The following is a 23,737-nucleotide window of genomic DNA, read 5'->3' as shown; positions in this document are numbered from 1 at the left end:
ATAAATCCTATGACCAAGTGCCGGAGGGTACGAAACGCGTAAGGTGGGCCTTGTGGGGTCGGTATGTATCGTAATTTTATGTAAATTAAAATAAATATTTTGTTTTAACTAATGAAAAGCCTTGGGACATATATCTTTGGATATAATTTATTGGTGGGGGAATAAATCTGTCTATAATGTCCTTGAACATATTTGTAAAGCGTAATTATGTCCCATCGCAAGAGCTTTTTCCTAGAGAGGCCTTAACAAGGACCTATAGAGAGGCAGAATTATGTTTTCATCCCTCGAGTTAAGGTCCTTTATTTTATGCAAGACTGTAATTTATATACTTAAAGGGATACTGTCATGGGGGAAATTTTTTTTTCAAAATGAATCAGTTAATAGTGCTGCTCCAGCAGAATTCTGCACTGAAATCCATTTCTCAAAAGAGCAAACAGATTTTTTTTATATTCAATTTTGAAATCTGACATGGGGCTAGACATTTTGTCAATTTCCCAGCTGCCCCTGGTCATGTGACTTGTGCCTGCACTTTAGGAGAGAAATGCTTTCTGGCAGGCTGCTGTTTTTCCTTCTCAATGTAACTGAATGTGTGGGACATGGGTTTTTACTATTGAGTGTTGTTCTTAGATCTACCAGGCAGCTGTTATCTTGTGTTAGGCTAAGGCCACACTAGGCGATAGCGCCGCGATTTGACTCGCGGCGACTTTTCGCCGCGACTTTTAAGCCGCAATCGCTGGGGAAACTTTTGCGCTGGCGTCTATGGGGAATCGCGACAAATCGCCAGCGTAAAAACACACGCGGCGATCTTTTTTCTATTGTCGCTCGAAATCGCCTCGCTAGGAAAAGTCGCCGCGAGTCAAATCGCGGCGCTATCGCCTAGTGTGGCCTTAGCCTTAGGGAGCTGTTATCTGGTTACCTTCCCATTGTTCTTTTGTTTGGCTGCTGGGGGGAAAAAAGGGAGGGGGTGATATCACTCCAACTTGCAGTACAGCAGTAAAGAGTGATTGAAATTTATCAGAGCACAAGTCACATGACTTGGGGCAGCTGGGAAATTGACAATATGTCTAGCCCCATGTCAGATTTCAAAATTGAATATAAAAAAATCTGTTTGTTCTTTTGAGAAATGGATTTCAGTGCAGAATTCTGCTGGAGCAGCACTATTAACTGATTCATTTTGGAAAAAAAATTTTTCCCCATGACAGTACCCCTGAAACTGCCTAGAATTACAGTTTGTCATCCACAAATGTACCCAAATATTTCTCAGTTGCCTCCAGCACACTATCACGTGATACCACTGGCCAGTGCTCCAGTTAGAAGAAAACGACAATCCTGGAGTACTTTGGTATTGGCACTATCATCCAGTTCTCGATCCAAACATTCCTTTAATGGAAAGCTATATTCCCCAAACAATGAAGGTCTCTATAAAAAGATAGTGCATAAAACGGCTCGTGTAAAATCCTGCTTCATGTAAATAAACCATTTTCATAATATACTTTTTAGTAGTATGAGCCTTTGGGTAATCATAATTAGAAATTGCCATTTTAAAAAATAAGGGCCGTCCCCAGGGATCGTAGGATCGTGCACACAAACAAACCATACATGTTAGGTCACATGAGCCAATTAAAAGACGGATTTCTATCTTTTGCTTCCACACTTCTTCCTGTTACAGTTAGAGCTGTAGTATTTCTGGTCAGATGATCTCTGAGGCAGCACAGAGACCATCACAAAATGGCGGTTCAAGGCAAGAGATGTAAAAGGGCAATATTTACTTTAATATATATTGCCAGCGGGATGGCACTCGGAGCAATTCGTTTTCCGAAGTTGCCTTAAGAGGAAACTTCGGAAAATGAAGCACTCGAGTGCCATCCCGCTGGCGATTTACATTCTAGCTGGTGGGAGGCAGTTCGGGGAGATTCGTCACCCCGAAGAAGAGGAGATTTGTTGCCGGGCGACTAATCTCCCCGAGTGTGTGCCCTGACCCTTAACTGAGCGGCACTAAAGAGTCTACACACACACATGGCACACAAACATATGTGACTGAAATGTATTGCAGGCTTTTGATGGGGAGCTCTTTCTAATAGGGATGCACCGAATCCAGGATTCGGTTCGGGATTCCGAACCTTAATTTGCATATGCAAATTAGGGGCGGGAGGAAAATTGTGTGACTTTTTGTGACAAAACAATGAACTAAAAAATGTTTTCCCCTTCCCATCCCTAATTTGCATATGCAAATTAAGGTTCGGTTTGGTATTCGGACGAATCCAAAATAGTGGATTCGGTGCATCCCTACTTTCTAACCTCTGTTCTAGGGAACAGCAGCAGAAGGAAGCGACGAGGAGAACTCAAAGATGGCAACTTCAAGCCAGAGGGCATTGCTGCACTTAGTGTCTTAATCATGTCAGAACACACTTATGGGAAATGAAAGCTTAGCGGTTCAGTCAGCAAGAAGGAGATTAAACTGTAGGTGTGTTTATGTATTTACACCTTTCCTTCTCCTTTAAAGGGGAAGGAAAGGTTAAAACTAAGTAAGCCTTATCAGAAAGGCCCATCTAAATATACAAGTAAACCCCCAAAGTAGTACTGCTCTGAGTCCCCTGTCAAAAGAAACAGCACATTTCTTTCCTTCTATTGTGTACTCATGGGCTTCTGTATCAGACTTCCTGTTTTCACCTTAAACCTCATTGCCCTGGACAAGAGCATGCTCAGTTTGCGCCTCTCCCCCCACCCCTCCCTTCTCTACTGTAATCTGAGCCCAGAGCAGGGAGAGACTCGGGCAGGAAGTGATGTCACACCACATTAATACTGCAGCTCCTATCCTAAACAAAGAGAGTTTCTAGAGCTTTTTACTTAGGTATGGTAAAACATTCTACAGAATAAATATAGCATTCTAGCTTGCACTATTGCAGCTAATCTATTGACAATAAAATGCCTCCGTAGCTTTCCTTCTCCTTTAAGAAACACTACTTTTGTTTATATAAATAAGCTGCTGTGTAGCAATTCAAATGAGAAAAGGCTCAGGTTACACAGCAGATAAGCTCTGTAGAACATAATGGTGTTATCTGTTATCCACTATTTAACCTGTGCCATATAGTCTTTTTTCAATTTCCACAATTGCTACACAACAGCTTGTTTATATGAACTATAGTAGTGTTTCTGAAGCAAATAGGCCTGTTTTACCAGTGCAGGGCAACAGTACATATTTTCATTGCTTTAAAACACTTTAATTTTTTGGTGTTACTGTTCCTTTAAGTATCTTATCCATTGCGTCACCTTCTAAAAGCTTTACTACCACTGATGTCCGACAAAAGGACTCATTCTGAAGTACTTGCCCTCTTATACAGCCCCCCCCCCCCCCCCCATTGAGTGCAGGATAAAAAATCTGTGGTTCATGACAACCGCAGCATCAGGATTCCATTGGAGTCTGCAGAAAAAAAGCCTTTGCAGCCCTTTTTTTCCATTTTGCCCAATATGAGGAACATTTTACAAGAGCCCTACTCTCCCTGCTTGCATTATACAAAAGGATTCCTTTTTGCTTAATTTTTTTACTATTTCCTTTTAATGCCATTTTTTATTCTCTGTCTTCGCCTATTTGATTTATTGGCCTCTTTGTAACTAATAAAAGTCTCAACTGTTCAGAATAACATAAATGCCTTAAATGCACCTTTTTTTCTTGCCAACTTCAATGCTAATGCTTCTATCAAACCATAAATGTTTAGCTTTGCGACGTCTTTCCTTGCTTACTATGGGAATATGCGAACGTTTTAATGACATTCTATTTTCCTTCCATGTTTAGTCTCGTGAAAACCCTGTCCCAGTTAATATATTGCAGAGATGCTCTTATACTGCTTAAGTTGTATGTCTTCATTACTCCCTTAGACAGTTATTTCTACAATATAATCTCAATCCAGACCATGTTATGATCATTGTTCCTTTAGTGCTCACCCACGAAAATTCATATAATCCATTATTGCCAGATCCAAAAGAGAATCTTTCTTAGTAGGTTCTTGAATTCCATGTTAAAAGTTGGCATTTAGGATAGGATAGTCTAAGGGGCTGATTTATCAAAGATCGAAAGTTTTTTTTTTTTAACCTCGAATTACCTCGAAATTCTAATGAATATTACTGACCCGAAAACTCAAATCAAATTCGAATTGAATTTAACTAAACTCGAATCGAGTTTTTTTTCTCTGGAAGGTTATTAACGTCTTCACTGGATCACTGCCATTGACTTCTACATGAACTCAGCAGGTTTTAGGTGGCGGATAGTTGAATTTTAGTTGTTCCCAGGGTATGATAAATCTCGAATTCGAGTTTGGATTGTTCTCTTGATTTCAAGTGATACCAACTAGTGATTCCCACCCAATAGAAATAGGAAGTCATTTTGCACCATAGCTTTTTAGTATGCTACAGCTGTGGAATAATTAAATGTCTTCCAGTTAGCTTTCTTGTTAGAAAGCTACTACTGTTGTAAAGTTTGTTTTCTGTAAACGTTGTACTTTGAAATGACTGGAACATTTGAACTTTACCAGTAGCAAGGGGGGTGTTATGATTAAAGTGCTATAAAATGAAACTTTTTACTTTCATATTTTAGGTGCTGTTAAAATGCCAAATTGCATAGTGAAGGGTTGTCGCCACAAAAGTGGACAAAAGATCCAATACCCAGATGTCGTCCTTCACCCTTTTCCAAATAATATAATTATGATAAAGGACTGGCTGTTACAGACTGGTCAGGACTTTGGGGATATTGATGTGCTTGCAGATAAAATTCTGAAAGGAAAGAAAACAGCCAACTTCCGAATGTGCTCATGTCACTTTACAAGAGATAGCTATATGGCTAGGGGTTCAAAAACAACCTTAAAACCAAATGCTGTCCCGACAATTTTTCCTGTTATATCGCCAACTCCTGTTCATAGTCAGATCTCATTACCAACAGCAAAGAGACTGAGAGTAGAAGACGAAGTACCATCTACCTCTGCTACTGTTGTACGTAGAGTTTCAAAACTAGTCACCGTGCATACACAAACCGATGATAGGGTTTTTCAAAGAGACGCATCAGTCAATACGTACAACTGGCCAATTTACGTAAATGTTGCTACACAGACTGACCCACCATTGGAGACAGAAGTTTTAGACACTGAAACCAGAAGTGGATCTCAAGAAGTAAAGCGTTGGGGTGCTGAGAAGGACCATTTGTACCAAAAAACATCCATTAAAAAAGTAATCAAAAAATCTTCCAAATCAAATAAAGTTAGACCGACAGTACAGGAGCGAGCATGTGATACTTTTGAATCCTTTGAAAATCTAAAAGACCCACTGAATCCATCATTTGGTGATTCTCCTGGTGCATCATATCACGAGCCCAGTACAAACAGTGTACAAAGAAACTTTGTACAACAGAAAAAATTTATCGTGTTTGAAGACTCCTTGGATGGACTACTTACTCTTGTCCGTTGCCAACACTCACAGCTGCCACCTTGTCAAGCACCAGTTAGTCACATTGAAAAAAAAGTAGACGGAAGTTTGCTAACTGTGCATTTAACGTGCTTAAATGGCCACAAATCACTAGCATGGAATACCCAACCGGTGTTTGGAAATGTATCCATTGGCAACGTTTTAATGGCCTCCACAATTCTTCTAAGCAGTTTTTCACTTGAGAAAGTTCTAGAAGTGTTTCATATTTTTGGAATACCAGCAATCTCACCTAAAGCATACCATGAATATCAAAAGGCATATCTTTTCCCAGCAGTGGACTATCAGTGGAGGCTTGAAGAAGGCAAGATAAAAAAGGAATTGGCAGAAAAATCTGTTGTACTAGCAACAGGTAGGCAGGTTGTCAATCTTGGGCATTCCGATAAGTACTGTATGTCTTCCGTGATCGATGTAATGTCCAAAAAAATTGTCTCTTTTAAAATTAAACCCTTTGGTCCAGAAAGTACATTAGTGGAAACTGAGAGACACACATTGCAAGCCTGTCTTGATCAACTAATTGATGAGGAGTTGGACATCAAAATCATTGCCACCGATCAGCGGGTCGGAATCCGAAAACTAATGGAGATAAAATATCCACGTATTGAACACCAGCTGGATGTTTGGCAGCTTTGCAAATGCCTTTCCCAAAAACTAGAGGAGGCAAGCATGAAAAGGAAATGCAGTAACATAGCCAGTTGGATTGGTGCCATCACAAAACATCTCTGGTGGTCTGCCCAAACTTGCCAACAAAACGTTGATCTTTTGATTGAGAAATGGAAGTCTGTACTATTCCATGTTGCAAATGTGCACAGTTTTGAGTCCCTGAAATACTACAAACAATGCCAGCACGGAAGCATTTCAGATGCTGAGCAAATGAACACAAATTGGATTCATTGGAATCACCCTGCTCATGCAGCCCTGGCCGAAATAATCAATGATCCCGTTCTGCTAGAGGATATTAAAAAGACAGAAAAGTTCTGTCACACCAGAGATTTGGAGGCTTTTCACAGCAACATTGAGAAATTCCAGTCAGAACATTTATCTTTGAGTACTGATGAGCTATATGTGCGCACGGCACTGGCTGCTTTATCATACAATTGGAATATGACCGGAGAGCAGACCTCCATAATACGACCAGGAACATCCGTTTCGAACATTGATGAAAACTTAAAAAGTGAGTGGGTGCCCAAATATGAGGATTGTGAAAGCTCCCTCTTAAATATAATGTTAGACTCTGTGAAAATCTTGTATGGCAATCTGGAAAATAAATGGAATTCAGCATCAAACTTTCTTCCTAAAACTGTATCCTGCAAAGCAGAGGTCTAAAGGCTGTTGTAATATGGAAACCTTAGGGAAAAACTCCTATAGATTGGTTTGTTTTACAAGAATTAAAAATGCAGTTCTTTTTGGGTTGATATTGAAAATACACTTTGTTTATTAAAGGAGAAGGAATAGCAGTTTACAATTGGGGTGCCTAAAGTTAGGCACCCCCAAGTGACTATTTTTACCCCGGGCTGGTGCTCCGATCAGCAGAAACCGGCCTGGGGTTTTTCTAGCGAGCACCAGGGAGAGATCCTCTTCCTGCTTCATCGGTTTTCAAATTTCCCAGGGCAGACACATGTGCAGTAGAGGGAAAATAACCGGCTTTTTCATTGAAGTCCTTCTTTCCGCTCTACTGCGCCTGTGAAACTGCGAGAAGACGCAGAGAAGCAGGAAGAGGATCTCTCCATGGTGTTCTCTAAAAGAACCCCAGGCCGGTGCAGTTTTTTGCTGATAGAAGCGCCAGCCCGGGGTGTCGGGTAAGTAAAAGTAGTCACTTGGGAGTCCCTAACTTTTGGCACCCCCAAGTGTAAAATGCTATTCCTTCTCCTTTGGAAAAAAAAAAAGTATAAATATTAGCTTTCATGTTTTTAACTATGTTCTTTATAATTAGTTGTATATTCTAATGTTCTTGTAGACTACATGTAGTGTGACAAACCAATCTTCCAAATAAAAAAAATATTCAACAAACATGTATTTTATTTGTGGGTTGGGGACATCACTGCATAGTGATAACTTAAGCTGGCCATAGACTCAAAGATCGCCAAACGTGCGGATCTTTCCCCGATATGCCACTAACGGCATGGCTATTTCGGGGGTAATTCGAACGTCCGGCCATATAGTCGAACGATCGAATTACGATAAGCCAAGGAGCTCCGACGGGTCGGTCTGGTAAAAATCAAACCTTCCCGATCAATATCGTGGCCAGATATCGATCGGGAAGACCCGTCAGAAGCCCCCATACATGGGCAGATAAGCTGTCAAATTGGTCTAAATGACGGATATCAGCAGCTTTATCTGTCCGTGTATGGCCACCTTTATTGGATGAAAACAGAGGCTTCACTGCCTTTCTGATGTGAATTATGGTTTAGATCAGGTTGACTTTAACCAAATCTATTGTGAAAGGTTTGGTATACAACAGAATTCAAAAATGGCAGTCTGTGTTTCTAAAATCGGGTCCCCAACCTTTTAGTACCCATAACCCACATTCAATTGTAAAATGAGTTGGGGAGCAACACAAGCATGAAAAAAGTTCCTGGGGGTGCCAAATAAGGCTGTGATTGGCTATTTGGCAGCCACTATATGGACTGGCAATCTCAAGGTAGCTTTGTTTGGCAGTTTCTTTTTTTTTTTTTTTGAGCAACCAAAACTTGCCTCCAAACACCTGCTTTGAAACCACTAGGAGCAACATCCAAGGGTTCGGAGAGCAACATGTTGCTCACAAGCCATTGGTTGTGGACCCCTGCTCTAAAACAAGTGTAAATCGTATTCCCCAATCCTAAGACATATAAAACTTTGGATCAGGATATCTCTGCCTTCACTTTAACCAAAAATTGATACACGTTTTGATAATGTTATATGAAATTAAGTATCTCCGTGTCTGTTCGGGTTATACATGGTTGCAACAGTCCTTCTTAGACCGTCAGCCTTGAACTACAAGCAGTTGCCCTCTATCGGTCTCTGGCTTTGGAAAACATGTGGCTTCTGGAACACATAAGTAATTATCTTGAGATGACATTCATGTTGTTGAATTCTTTTTACAGTACTCTAATCCAACTCATAATTTAAATAATTCCCTTACAGTACAAAGGTTTGCGGTCTGTTTCAGTAGCATACTGTAGCAATTTCATTATCTTACAGGTATGGGATCTATTATCTGTAGTGATGCACCAAATCCACCTTTTCTAGATTCGTCTGAAAACCGAATCCTCCACCAAAGATTTGTCAGACTTTGAACTCTAATTTGCATATTCACATATTTGCATGATCTGTTTTTTTTTCTGAAAAGGAGCACTAGATTGGGGGGAAAAAACTAATTAATACACAGGAAAGGGGAGAAAGTTAATAAATTGACACCCACCCCCACTGTAGTATTCTTTCTTTTGTCCTTCTACGCTATCTGGATTTCTTTGTCTTGCATCACAATTCACCATCAACAAAAGAATCCACCTTTACAATTATGTTCTACTAGGTGTATTTTCTGCCAGTGCGATATTGGTTTAAAAGTGATATGGTATTAGGAGGGTTTAAAGTGTAGTTCTCTCCAAACATAAACCACTTATCAGGTGCACTAGAAGAGTTTCTACTGCTTGACACTTGGTCTGGTCAGACCTTACCATATAGGTGAATGGTAACAGATCTGCTGAACAATCCCAGAAGGAAGAATATCTGTGCTTTGGGAAGAAATTGAACATGTAGATATTGGAGATTTCAGATCATGCAGATTTTGCATCCTAACTGAACCCAAAGCCTAACTGAATGCTGGCCAAAATGTATTCTTAGTAGCTTTGCTTCACCAAGAGATTTCATACCAGGGTTGTCGCCCCACCAGCAGAAGGTTATACTAACGTATCCCACCGGTGTTGCATACCACCCACCATATGTTGCCCTAGAAATTTCAACTTCATTAATTAAGGGTTTCTGGGTACCTGTCTGGACAACTGCTCATTCCAAAATCCAAGGGAATCAATATTGATCAGTCCCTGTGCTGCTCTAAAAGCCTTTACTCTCCGTTATAGTTGGGCTGACATCAGGGCTTTGTGCAGGCAAGTCAAGTTATTCTACTCCTATATCCGCAATTAATTTGTGCTGAATTAGGAAAAGCTTTCCCCAAATTGTTACTACAAAGAAGAAAACATGGAATGGGTTACTTTTACAGGTATTGAAACCCTGGGACTCCAGACCATTATTCTGTTGCCACCAAGCTTTAGAGTAGCACTAATTTCAGAAGGTGGCAATCTCCTGGCATCCACTAAACCCAGACTCATCTTTCAGACTGAAAAGTTGGTGAAGATCAATTCACTGTAGAGAACACAATTCCTCAGTGCCTGACTCCAATGGCAGGCATTTATTGTATGTCATTTTTATCCTGCTATACCCCACAGTACTGTATAAAGTCACCAGTATAGTGATTTTTCTCCAAAAAAAAACAAAAAAAAAAAAACATTCTAGCAGGTGAAATATATACTGTGCACAAATAAAAATGGTATATAGAAACGGTATAATAAACACAATTTTACATTGTGGAGATAAATTATTATTTAGTAGTAGGGATGCACTGAATCCTGGATTTGGTTCGGGATTTGAATCGGAATTCTAATTTGCATATGCAAATTAGGGCCAGGGAGGGAAATCGTGTGACTTTTTGTCATAAAACATTTTGTATTTGCATTTGCAAATTAGGATTCGTTTCGGTATTCAGCCAACTCTTTTGCAAAGGATTCAGGGGGTTCGCCGAATCCAAAATAGTGCATTTGGTGCATCCCTATTTAGTAGGGAGATCCAAATCATGGAAAGATCCCTTATCTGGAAAGCCCAAGGTCCCGAACATTTTTGATAACAGGCCCACAGAAAATATCTGTGTACCTTTCATTCAGTCACAGTTTCCAGAATATTAAACAACACCAAAATGCATTGAGGATTTAGATAAAATTAGTGACTCCTGGAATACACTATGGATTCTATGAGTCACTAATCTGGGGGTTTGAGTGTGATTATATATACAAGGGGCCCCTTGATCATCTGCATTGTCTTTAATTTTTATGGGTTAGGATGTTTTTAATTATGCTGGCTAAAGATATGATTGGTTAATAAATATGACTTTTTCTTCAATAACCAATATGTATATTTAGTTAAGTCTAAGCATCTGGGGTTTTAAGTCCTTAAAGGAACAGTAACACCAAAAAATTTAAGTGTTTTAAAGTAATGAAAATATCATGTAATGTTGCCCTGCACTGGTAAAACTGCACTGTTTGCTTCAGAAACACTACTATAGTTCATATAAACAAGCTGCTGTGGAGCAATGGCGGAAATTGAAAACTAGCTATATGGCACAGGTTAACTAATGGATAACAGATAACACCATTAGACAGACAGACAGCTTATCTGTTATCTGCTGTGTAACCTGAACCTTTTCTCCTTTGAATGGCTGCCCCCATTGCTACACAGCAGTTCATTTATATAAACTATAGTAGTGTTTCTGAAGCAAACAGATCAGTTTTACCAGTGCAGGGCAACACTGCATTATATTTTCATTACTTTAAAACTTTTATTTTTTGACGTTACTGTTCCTTTAAGATTCTTATAGTATTTATTCACCAATAGGGATTCGACATGTTGTTGTATTCGAGTTTCCAGGATATATCGGACAGCAAATGCATTTATTTGCTTCAAATTTTACCTTCACTGACCTTCAAAATGTTTTTTTAGGTGTATCTAGGAGTAAAATAGGCAGTCTGCCCATATCTCACCCTAATTGGCCTTCAAGCTGTGCCCCACCTGCCACTTCTCCAAGCCCCATATCCAAAGGGAGCAGCCCCACAGTTAAGGAATATGTGTCCCAAAAATATCATTTAATATTGTAAATCCTGCAGGGCTGTCAGCACAAATACCATGGATGTAGAGAATATACATTTTATCCCATTCCTCCTTATCATGTCATTATTTAAGCAAAAGTTTAAACCTGATCTTTGTCTTTCATTTCAACCTCAATAGTTTCATAATAATGTAAAAGCTCTAACAATGGGCTACGAATCATGATCTTATTTTTAGGGATTTCTAATAGGGATGCACTGAATCCACTACTTAGGATTCGGCCGAATACCGAATCCGAATCTTAATTTGCATATGCAAATTAGGCGTGGAAAGGGCAAAACATATTTTGCTTCCTTGTCAAAAAGTCATGCAATTTCCCTCGCACTCCTATTTTGCATATGCAAATTAGGATTCTGGTTCGGCCGGGCAGAAGGATTCGGCCTAATCCGAATCCTTCTGAAAAAGGCCCAATCCCGAACTGAATCCTGGATTCGGTGCATCCCTAATTTCTAAATATAAGTTTACAGTGCTGCTGGTGCTATACTTTGAGGCCAATATCATCAATAGGGGATTTGGGGGAGGGGGGGTGATGAAAGAAGACAGCAGATTGGTTGTCTTGTGTATGATACCAGGAGGCCGACCATCTCCCCTAATCAATGTGAATGTTTAAATGTAACCGCTTTCTCTCTTTCCGACAGCCAACAAGCTCAAAGACACAACTACGATGAGGCCAATTTGCACTGTTCACATTTTGAACGGATCCTTGAGAGTGCGTCCTCACTCCCGTATTGTGCAGCACTTTGGCCTGAATCAGCTGAGAATCCGAACATACTGCTCCTCCACTAATAAACAGCCAGACTCCAAACCCCAAGCCCACGACCCAGTTGTAAGTCCGTTGGAAAGATGGCAAGCAGCTGGGAGAACGGTAGTAAGAAATACCATGCAGGGAGTCTCCACCACTGCGAAGAACTGGTGGGAACGATACGAAGAGTTTGTGGGCCTAGTGGAAGTCCGAGAAGCCCAAGGGCACGTGACAGAGGTAATGTCCTTCAGGCTTCAGGGAGGTCTGTTTCCAAAACAAAATGGGCCAGAAAACAAGAAGCAATGTGTAAATCTTCTGCCGTTGTCCAGTTGGTTATTGTTTCTTCTACCAGGACAACAGGTCCTACGGTCCTTTTTTTAATACCAATATACTCGCAATTCGACTGGGAGGTTATTTAAGAAAAAATTTGAATGTCTAATATTCGATCGAATGGTTCCGACCTGAAAATTCAATTCATACCAATAAATTTTTTCTCCCGAACAAAACTCGAATGTCAGAAAGGCCATTAACATCTCCAAATGGCTCAACGGACCTCGGCCACTGACTTGTAAATGAACTTGACAGGTTTTAGGTGGCGAATATTCAAATTAGAACTGTTTCCATTCTCGGATTAAAATTCTAATGTGTGAATTTTGACACTTGGAAATTCTAATTTACTATTCGACCCTTGATTAATCTGCCCCTTAGTCTATTCAAGTTTTTGCTTCTGGGTTGACACTGCTTGATGATGTAGGAGCAGGGGCAGATTAATTACATCACAGGGCGGGGTTATCATCATCATCATCATTATTTTTTTATTTATATAGCGCTGTCAAGATACGCAGTGCTTTACTGCAGTTATAGCAAACAGGGAATAAATGGTGGATAACAGACAAGGATTACAGAGTACAATAGGGTTTACAAATGAAAAGGTTAGGGTACAATTGAGACATTAGGATTGTATAAACACTTTGTCAATTAATGGCCAGCACAGGCGAAAATTCATAAGGATACAGACTTAAAAAGTGATGGGTGGGGAGGCAGGTTTGTTGCTATTTATAGAAATTGTATGTGTAAGTGCACTGTCTTTTTTTTTTTTTGTAGGGCTTTTCCGGTTAGGTCATGAATATTTATTATGTAAGGCCCCATCTATTGATACATAATGTGTTGGGTCACATTTTTCATATTTAGTCTTACTGGTCCTTTCAATTCCATTATATTGTTCTTTATAGATCTGCTGTGTGCGTAATTATTATAGCTCTTTTTCTTTAAAGGAGAACTAAACCATAAAAATGAATGTGTCTAAAAATGCCATGTTTTATATACTCAACTCATTGCACCAGCCTAAAGTTTCAGCTTGTCAATAGCAGCAATGATCCAGGACTTCAAACTTGTCACAGGGGGTCACCATCTTGGAAAGTGTCTGTGACACTCACATGCTCAGTGGGCTCTGAGCAGCTGTTGAGAAGCTAAGCTTAGGGCTCGTCACTAATTATCCAGCAGAAAATAAGCTTCCCCTGTAATATAAGCTGATGCTACAGGTTTGCTGATTATTAAATTCTGATGCTAATTGCACTGGTTTCTGTGCTGCCATGTAGTAATTATCTGTATTAATTACTAATCAGCCTTATATTGTGACATTTCTATTCTATGTGTACTGTATATTGTGAGTGGGTCCCTAAGCTCAGTAAGTGACAGCAGCACAGAGCATGTGCAGTGAATCAGCAGAAAAGAAGATGGGGAGCTACTGGGGCATCTTTGGAGACACGGGATCTTTACTGCTAAAGGGTTGTGGTTGCCTTGGGCTGGTACAGAAGCACAAAACATCATGTACAACATTTGTGGCTACTTCTTTAGTTAAGCTTTAGTTCTCTTTTAAAGTGAGAGAAGGTGACAGAAGGGTACAGAAAGAGCATATTGAGTGGGCTACCTGTGAATACTGTTGGGTCTGGAACATTATTTTGCTCTGCTTGTCAAAATTCATCCCTCTCCCTTCCTGCCTTCCTTAGGCCCCTAGTGATGTAACTTGAAAAGGGCAGTGGGACTGGTTGGGGGTAAAAATTGTATTTCAGATTGAGGGTACAGTATAGAAATTTCTCAGCAGTTAGCACTCCAGTAAGTCACAACAGGCATAGGGTTGCTTTCCTTAATGTTGTGCCCCCAGTTACCTGTATTTTAGATTTACTTGACCTGTAATGCAGTGCAGAATGATAATAATCAGTAACCATAATGTTGCCTTCTGACGTATACGCCAGGCTGAGAGAGACTTCATGGTGGCCCGTGGCATAGTACGAGAAGCCCGTGAAAATGTGGAAGCCCAGCAGATAAAATTAAAGGAGATACGAGATCGTCTGGACCGGGTTTCCCGCGAGGACATTCAGTATTTGGAATTGGCAACTTTGGAGCACAAGTTGCTGCAGGTATGGAGTAAAGTCATTGGTCCGTATGCTTAAGAAGCTAACCATAGATCCATGCTCATCTTTAACTAGGGATGCTGAAACTGAACGTATATACTCGAGTATAAGCCGAGTTTTTCAGCCCCCAAAATATGCTGAAAAACTCTACCTCGGTTTATACTCGGGTCAAACGCAAAAACGGTCGCCGGCGTCTATGAATAGTCGCCGGCGTCTATGAATAGTCGCCGGCGTCTATGAATAGTCGCCGGCGTCTATGAATAGTCGCCGGCGTCTATGAATAGTCGCCGGCGTCCAAGAATGGTCGCCGGCATCCAAAAACGAGACGCCGGCACCTCCAATGGGAGCAGAAACCCTCAATTTTTTGATTGAAACTTACCAGAAGCTGCTGCATTTCTCACCCTCGGCTTATACTCGAGTCAATAGGCTTTCCCAGTTTTTGGAGGTAAAATTAGGTACCTCGGCTTATACTCGGGACAGCTTATACTCTAGTATATACGGTACATCTCCAAGAATCCGTTGGAAATAATACTAAGTAACGCCAAAACTGTAGCTTTATTCTTCAGTAATTGGCAATCGGAGCGCGTCAAGCTTTCTTAGTTAATAGTCTATAAGCTGTACCCCAACACAGCCTGGCCTCTTGATTGGGCACCTTTCTTGTTTCCCAACATACATGCACCGAATATCGTACCAAACGGTGTTCATTTTCTTGCATGGAGATCTGAAGATATATTCAGTGGTGTTCAGAATAATAGCAAATTTCTGGACCTTATTACCTGGAAGACTAAATCCCTTATAATACATATTCTTGCAACACAGCAAGGTTGATTATAGCGAGAAATTGGAGATCTCCTAATACTCCGAGCTACAACGAATAATAGTACCTATTCAGATGGTTTTTTATCTCCTTAAATCCAGAAAAGCTATTGGACGTAATGTTTGGTTTTATTATGACTTATAATACTTATATCTTAATTTCCTTTTTTGTTCGGTAACTAACGTTAGAACATTGTTTTTGTTTATGTTTTGTTTTTCTCTTTTCTTTCTTTCCGGTAATCTACCGGTACATAGATGAAAATCCATGCTTTAACCTATTGTATTGCTATGAAAGTAAAATGTAAGATGTCAGAAATGATATTCCTCAATAATTTAAGTACAATCTTTCTATGTTGTTTTTTTTTTCTTCTCTGTAATTGATATTTTAAATTACTAAATAAAGGAAAGATTAAAGTAAAAAAAAAAATAATAATAGCAAATTGTAACCTCTTACATTTTAGACTTTTTCATCTTCCTGGAGCTGATCATTGCCATTTTGGCTATTCTTCTATCCTTTAAAATGGTAGTTTTCTGTTTTCTTCCACGTCTTCCAGGTTTTGGTTGACATTTTAAAGCATTTTAGATCATTTAGCTGAGCAAACTATCATTTTTTGCATTTCTTTATATGTTTTCTTTCCCCTCTCCAATCAACTTTTTAGTTAAAGGGATCCTGTCATCAGAAAACATGCTTCTTTCAAAACGCATCAGTTAATAGTGCTACTCCAACAGAATTCTGCACTGAAATCCAGATTTTTCACAGATTTTTTTTATATTCAATTTTGAAATCTGACATTGGGCTAGACTTTTGTCAGTTTTCCAGCTGCCCCTGGTCGTGTGACTTGTGCCTGCACTTTAGGAGAGAAATGCTTTCTGGCAGGCTGCTGTTTTTCCTTCTCAATGTAACTGAATGTGTCTCAGTGGGACATGGGTTTTTACTATTGAGTGTTGTTCTTAGATCTACCAGGCAGCTGTTATCTTGTGTTAGGGAGCTGTTATCTGGTTACCTTCCCATTGTTCTTTTGTTAGGCTGCTGGGGGGGGGGTGATATCACTCCAACTTGCAGTACAGCAGTAAAGAGTGATTGAAGTTTATCAGAGCACAAGTCACATGACTTGAGGCAGCTGGGAAATTGACAATATGTCTAGCCCCATGTCAGATTTCAAAATTGAATATAAATCTGTTTGCTCTTTTGATAAATGGATTTCAGTGCAGAATTCTGCTGGAGCAGCACTATTAACTGATTCATTTAAATAAAATAAAAATTCCCATGACAGTATCCCTTTAAAGTACACTGTTCTTCTGAACAATGCCTGGAATGAGTTATTTTACTCAGATTTTCAGAATGAAATTCACTATAACCAGCAGCACAATATTTGCTTCTTTCTTAAATAAGGGCCGGAATTGACACCTGTTTTTTCAGCGAATGAATGAGCTCACTAATTGAACCCCACGCTGCTATTATTTGGTTATTTACAAGCTATTATTATTATTATTTGGAACAAGCCCCAATGAATGATTCAATGACACAGACTCAGCAGCATGTCAGGACTGTTGGGTTTCTATTTCTCTACTACACCTACTAGTAAATTATTTGCCATGTAGAAATATTATTTCTACCAAAAATCAGTCATTGATCAGGTTAGTGATGTCGGACTATTATTCTGAACACAACTGTATATTCGCTGTATAATAATGGGCACATTTACTAACATTGTGGAACCACTAGAAACCATGGACTCTGCATCTGCTTTCACTGTTTCATGCTGAGAAAACAGAACTGAGTAAAATCTGTCGCCATCAGCACAAAGGTTAAGCATCACAATGTTCTTTTGTTTCAGGAAGAAAAGAGGCTGAGAGCTTTACATGTTCATGCAGAGGAGAGCGAGCGAGAGAAATTTTCTCTGTTCTCCGCCTCGGTGAGGGCGAGCCATGAGAAGGAAAGGACCAGAGCAGAGCGGACTAAGAACTGGTCCGTCATTGGGTCGGTGTTGGGTGCAATCATCGGGGTGATGGGTTCCACTTACATTAACAGAGTAAGGCTGCTGGAATTAAAGTCGCTTCTTCTAGAAGCTCAGAAGGGACCAGTTAGCTTGCAGGAAGCTATCCAGGAGCATGCATCAGTGCACAAGTCCCAGCAAAGGGACCTCGGTGAACTTATAGCAACTTTGAGGAACACAGTGCCTTCAGCTTCTCAGGAACCTCAGGCAAAACCTGGACCTACCATTGGATTGGACCCAGTCCTGAATGCTGTGAAGGAGCACATGGCATACTCGCAGGAAACAGGGAAACATCTAGCGAGCCTACAACAGAGATTCGGCAGCTTAGAAAATAGTATAAATAGAATTTCTACTGACCTGCAGAATGTAAAATCAAGGGCTTACGTTCAGCCCGCTGAGCGGATCCTCTCCTCTTCAGTGCGAGAGAATAATGGGCAGGGAGAGAACCTGCAAAGTGTAATGCTAGAATTGGCCGAAGCAGAACACAGGTTGGGGAGTCACATCAACAGGAGCTCTCTTTACAGCACTGCCGTCACCTGCACCATGGTTGCGTTAACCCTACCTGTTCTGTACGTTTTACTGAAAGGAAACTAGACGTCACTCTAGTAATCCAAATAAATGGCGTTTATTATTATTATGCTTAGGAATTTTTACATTTTAAAGTAATTTGTCCATCTGGCCATCTAATTGGTTCTAGATTCATGAAATATTCCCCTTGTGTTCTAAAGGGGTGGTTCACCTTTGTTAACTGTTAGTATGTTATAGAATGGCCAATTCTAAGCAACTTTTTAATTTGCCACTATTTATTTATTTTTATAGTTTTTGAATTATTTGCCTCCTTTTTCTGACTCTTTCCAACTTTCAAATAGGGGGTCACTGACCCTATCTAAAAAGTCAAATGCTCTGTTAAGGTGGCCATACATGGGCCGACTAAAGCTGCCAATATCGGTCCTTTAGACTGCCCATGAGTGGGGGCGTCAGACGGGTCTTCCCGATCGATATCTGGCCGTAAATTCGGCCTGATATTGATCGGGCAGGTTTGAATTTTCCTACGATCGAGGACTGCATTGGATAGTAGATGCGGCCCTACGACCCATCAGAGCCCATTTAATTTGTATAATCCGATCGTTTGGCCCTAGCCCTGACGGGTTGTGACTCCCCAACCTCTGTTCTGCTTTGGCCTATTCTTTAGACTGATTCAGCACCTTATCTGCCCATGTGTGGGGGTGTCCAACAGGTCTCCCCGATAGATATCTGGCCAAAAATCAGCCTGAAATTGATCGTGCAGGTTTGATTTTTCCTACGATCGAGGACCACATTGGCTAGTTGATGCGGTCCTACGACCCGTCTGGGCCCATTTCCTTTGTATAATCCGATCGTTCGGATTAACTCAATATCGGTCTACCATTAGTGGGCATATCTGGTTAAGATCCGCTCGTTTGTCAACTCCGCCAAACGAGTGGATCTTATAGTGTAAGGCTACAAATGTATTCTTATTGCTACTTTTTATTACCTGTATTTTTTTCAGGCCTCTCCTATTCATATTCCAGTCTCTTATTCAAATCAATGCATGGTTGCTAGGGTCATTTGAACCCTATCAATTATTCCAATACACACGCACACCCTGGCCCTCCTGGAACTTGAGTCCCCGGTGCCCAGCAAAACGGGGGCAAACGGGATCGGCAAACCCCTCAACAATGCAAGGAAAGAAGTTCACTGGCACACAGGTAATGCTAGCAGGGTGAGACCCTTGCTTTAAATTATTTAGTGCGGCATGCAACGTTTCGGGGACTACGCTTGATAAAGGGGTTGTCCCCGAAACGTTGCATGCCGCACTAAATAAATTTAAAGCAAGGGTCTCACCCTGCTAGCATTACCTGTGTGCCAGTCATTTGAACCCTAGCAACCATCTGAATTTGCAAACTGGGAGCTGCCGAATAAAAAGCTAAATAACTAAAAAGCCATAAATGAAAACCAGCTGCAAATCGTCTCACTGTTCACCATAATGAAAGTTAACTCAAAGGTGAACAACCCCTTTAATCTCACTAAGAGGCGCACAAATGTACAGATGATGACGTAACATAAGGACACTCACTGATCTAGTATTAGGGTGGTTTAAAATGAAAGAGAATAATAATGCTGCTGCAGAGGCAGTGATATGCTCTGGTTATCTCTGCTGCCATCAAAGACACTGATTCAAATCATTCATTCTGTTAAGCAAATCGAGCGATCATAGAGCTCTACAGGGAAACAGACTAGTCTAGGTAATTACTGAGGAAGAATAAGCTGATTGGAGGAAATTTTAAATCAAGAAATAGATTTTCTGCATCTCGATGTAAATTAAAATCTATCCCACAATTCATGAAGGGACTAACTTTCTGTGATTTACCAATACTTATTTTGTTCTCAAACATTAGAAATATGGTGCGCAATGCCAATAACCGTACCATTGTTAATCAAAAAGAAAATAAGCAAATAATAAGGGGAGAACAATATTCACAGTTCAGTCCATGGGTGCAAAAATCTGAAACGGCAAAAAGTTTCCCTAAAGTAAAGACCGAAAATTATAATTAAAAGTTCAAATAATTTATTAGGACATACAGGTACTCTGGTTTCTGCCCACAATCCAAAAACATACAGGCAGGTTAATCGACTGATCACAGTCAATGTGACAGGGACTTTAGATTGTAAACTCCACAGGAGCAAGGACCAATGGGAATAATCTCTGTAATGTGCAGTGGAATATATAAATAAAGACTAATTTATAGTATTAGAACATACACTCGTATGCGGATTCATCAAGATCCCTGTAAAGGACAAGCTATGCCAATACACCCTACTGAGCATTTGTAGGAAATGAAACATTGTTTAAACAAGGCTGACGCTCTTTTGTAAGTAACGTGTTGTTGTGGTCATGCAAGCAAATGAAGTGGTACTAAACAAAACATGCAGAGTGATGATGTAAAGTTTCTTACAAGGATTTGGTCAAATTTTCAGTTTGAGCAGCACAAGTTGGAGTCAATGCCTGTTTTATGCTGTGAATATTCTAGAAAAATGAAAGCAGGGTGGAGGTTCCACCTATATTTGAAGTATCTTGAGCCTTGTTTTAGGGGGATACAACCCAAAGAGCCTGAATAGCTTCTGGTTTGTGATTTATCCAGATATGGTGAGCACTTAGCCGCCTTACATTGTCCATAACCCATGGCTGCAGCCATGTACATCGGCCAATAAAAGCTGCTGACAGCAGGCCTGGACTTGGAGTCAAAATAGGTCCTGCCATTGCAAGTACACAGCCCCCCGACCAGCCCACTATATGGTAACTTTCTATGGAAACATACAGCAGCCCCTCTGGCATTTGCCAGAACCCACAGATTGCCGGACCTGGCCGACAGACTGAGTCGGCAGCATATTGGCCTATGTATGGGGCCCTCAGACGGGCTTTCCTGATCAATATCTGGCCATGACGATTGAGCAGGGCTAAAAATACCGTCTGATCACAGACTGCATGTGTTCGTTGATGCAGTCCTGTGTTCCGATTGCCTGTATTCCTTTCATTATGATCTGATCTTTGGGCCCTATGGCCCATGATCTGTCAGCCTATCGCCCACTTCAAGGTAGTGATATCAGGGAGAGATCAGCTCGTTTGGTGACATCGCTGAATGAGCAGATCACTTTGTGTAGGGTCACCTTAAGGGCAGAGACACATGTTCAGATTCGGGGAGATTAGTCGCCTCAGATTGCCGAAGACAGTTTAGGGAGATTAGTTGCCCCGAAGAAGAGGATATTTGTCGCCGGGCTACTAATCTCCCTGAATCTGACTGTGTGTCTCTGCCCTAAAGAGATACTGACACCAGAAATTAAACTCTTATTTACATCTGGCATAATATTGCCTTTGAAAGCTATTTATAACTTTGCCATCAAGTATTTGGGCAATGCTTTTACATTACCTGTCTGATGCCCCATGTTCCTGTATGAGGGGGCTGCCGTATTTGTGCAACAGGAGTCCATTAGCATTAGAAGCTCTAACTGACAGGCTGAGACGGGACAGTCAGGTTTAGAAACTAAAAATGATTTGCAAAAAAAACCTCTCTGCAAAAAACGATCAATATGACCTATAGGTAACTTAACGTACATTCATATTTTAAAAGTCGTTTTTTAGTTTCAGTATCACTTTAATGCACTTCTAAAAACCAGCCAATTAACTGACCTGTAAAACCAATTATGGTACATTGTTGAATACCAAAGGAACTGCTGGGGGGCCTCATTCCAATATCTGCTTATTTCTACCATAGGGTTTATATAACCTCTGTACCCAAGGTTGGACTGGGTTGGCAGGACATTAGGAATAAACCCAGTGGGCTCAGACCTCCCCAGCTGTTAGGGTGGAGGTGTGGAGACCCTGAGACCCCAGTCTGAGACTATCTGTACCATTTGGCACTGTCTAATTGCTGTGTGTGTGGGGGGAGGGGGTCGTCTATGGATGTTAAGTTCTCTGGGGGCACTTGGAGGCCCATTCTGTCACTGGATGGTAAGTCTGATAAGTGCATTGAGACAAGTATTTGGGGAAGCATGTCGTCAAAAAAACAATGTAAACCCTCAACAGCCACAAGTTGCTGCACATGGGCCTCACAGCCATCGCTGTTTTATGCCAAATGATATTATTACACATTGCTAACCTAAAGGGTTAATTGCTTATATTGACCCTTAAAGGAACAGTTCAGTGTAAAAATAAAAACTGTTTCCAATATACACTGAATGAGTAACATAATAGCCAGAACACTACTTCCTGCTTTTCAGCTCTCTAACTCTGAGTTAGTCAGTGACTATAAGGGGGGGGGGGCACATGGGACATAAGTGTTCAGTGAGTTTGTAATTGATCCTCAGCATTCGGCTCAGATTCAAAAGCAACAATTATGATCCATGTGGCCCCCCTAAAGTCACTGATTGGTTACTGCCTGGTAACCAATCAGTGGAAACCACTGAAAAGCAGGAAGTAATGTTCTGGCTATTATGTTACACATCCAGTCACTCCAGCCTTTATACATTACATTTTTGGCTAACTAACTATATTAGATACATTTTTTATTTTGCCCAGCCTCTCTATTTACCTAGTTTTTATTTTTACACTGAACAATTGCTGCTGACAAAGAGTTGGAGTCATTCCATTTATATAGAAAGTTGGATCTCGCTGTGGATTCATTTGATTGCAGAGCTGATAAGGAAGTCATTCCCACAACGACACTTGTCCCTTTTCCAAGCCAAACTGACGGCAAGTCCCACGACTTACATAATAGGCCATGTTGTTTCTTCTAACTCGGAATATTTATGGAACTGCCCGTTGTCTTCCATTTTCCCCTGACCATAATTAATCTGTGCCTTTCCCACAGGAACTGTATGTAAATTCGAAGGGTAAAAAAAAAGGCAAACTCCTTTTAAAAATCCATTCTAACTGGACACCCAGCGACTGGGAGCAGACGAATAAGTATAAAGCACAGCATTGTATTGCTATAGTGCCAGTAAAGAATGAATATATTAATTCAAACACATTCATATCAAAGGGTCCTGCTCCCAAGAGCTGACCATCTAAACCAACAAAATGGAAATGTATGGGTCCATGGCTCATCTGTATATTACTACATGTACAGTATATAATTATTGAAGATATTCATGAGTCATCAATTTCCCCATGTGACTGTTTAATGCTCTGGGATCTCCTCAGCATCAGGCTGCAGTTCACTGAGACTTATTTTCATGCTACAATGGGCAGTCATTACTGCTAAGCTCATTAGGCAGCTCATAATAATTTCCAATGGATTTATCTCTGTGTAAATACTTTGTCGGCCAGCTGCTCGATTTAGGTAATAAAATAACACAGTGTGGGGGGACTGGGTCTTTAACATCCCAGGGGTTACGTGGGACTAAGTTTCTCATGGAAGGAGGAGAAGAAACACTACAGTTATTCATTTTACATTGGATTACAGTGGCATTTATTAGTCTGTGGCTCCAGCAAAAGACACTAAGGTTGAAGAGGGCATTTCAAATACACCATGTTTTACATAAACATAAAGGGGAAGTTAGAATTTCAACTGACCTTTTTTTCAATTGGCTGTAGCAAGCAATGCCAGTCAGCAGCATCAAGGGCAAATAAGGTCTTGAGCTGTATTAAAAGGGGCATAGAGTCACGGGAGGAGGGGGTCATTCTTCCACTGTATAGAGCACTTGTAAGGCCCCATCTAGAATATGCCGTACAGTTTTGGTCTCCATCACTCAAACAGGACATTATTGTATTAGAGAGGGTACAGAGAAGGGCAACTAAGCTGGTAAAAGGTATGGAAAATCTTAGCTATGAGGAAAGACTGGCCAAATTGGGGATTAAAGGGCATGTA

The 23,737-nt window shown here is 40.5% G+C and overlaps 1 protein-coding gene across 7 annotated transcripts in view; it reads left to right on the top strand.

Moving 5' to 3' along the window:
* The window catches only part of ccdc51.S (coiled-coil domain containing 51 S homeolog), a 31,252-nt gene extending 13,267 nt beyond the window's left edge, over positions 1 to 17,985 (top strand). For 5 of the 7 annotated variants that reach the window (XM_018261458.2, XM_018261460.2, XM_018261461.2 and 2 more), the window contains 4 exons: positions 4,592 to 6,643; positions 12,021 to 12,361; positions 14,380 to 14,544; positions 17,193 to 17,985. In XM_018261458.2, the coding sequence (XP_018116947.1) occupies positions 4,603 to 6,643; positions 12,021 to 12,361; positions 14,380 to 14,544; positions 17,193 to 17,945 (3,300 nt within the window). In that variant the 5' untranslated portion in view covers positions 4,592 to 4,602 and the 3' untranslated portion in view covers positions 17,946 to 17,985. The remainder of the gene's footprint in view (positions 1 to 4,591; positions 6,644 to 12,020; positions 12,362 to 14,379; positions 14,545 to 17,192) is intronic. The other 2 variants (XM_018261465.2, XM_041561766.1) reach the window with 1 other exon arrangement.
* Positions 17,986 to 23,737: the final 5,752 nt, after the last annotated feature.

Source organism: Xenopus laevis, chromosome 4S (assembly GCF_017654675.1).
Source record: "Xenopus laevis strain J_2021 chromosome 4S, Xenopus_laevis_v10.1, whole genome shotgun sequence".
Classification (NCBI taxonomy): Eukaryota; Metazoa; Chordata; class Amphibia; order Anura; family Pipidae; genus Xenopus; species Xenopus laevis.
Note: the sequence above shows the minus strand (reverse complement) of the source record. Positions and strands in the feature narration are given on the sequence as shown.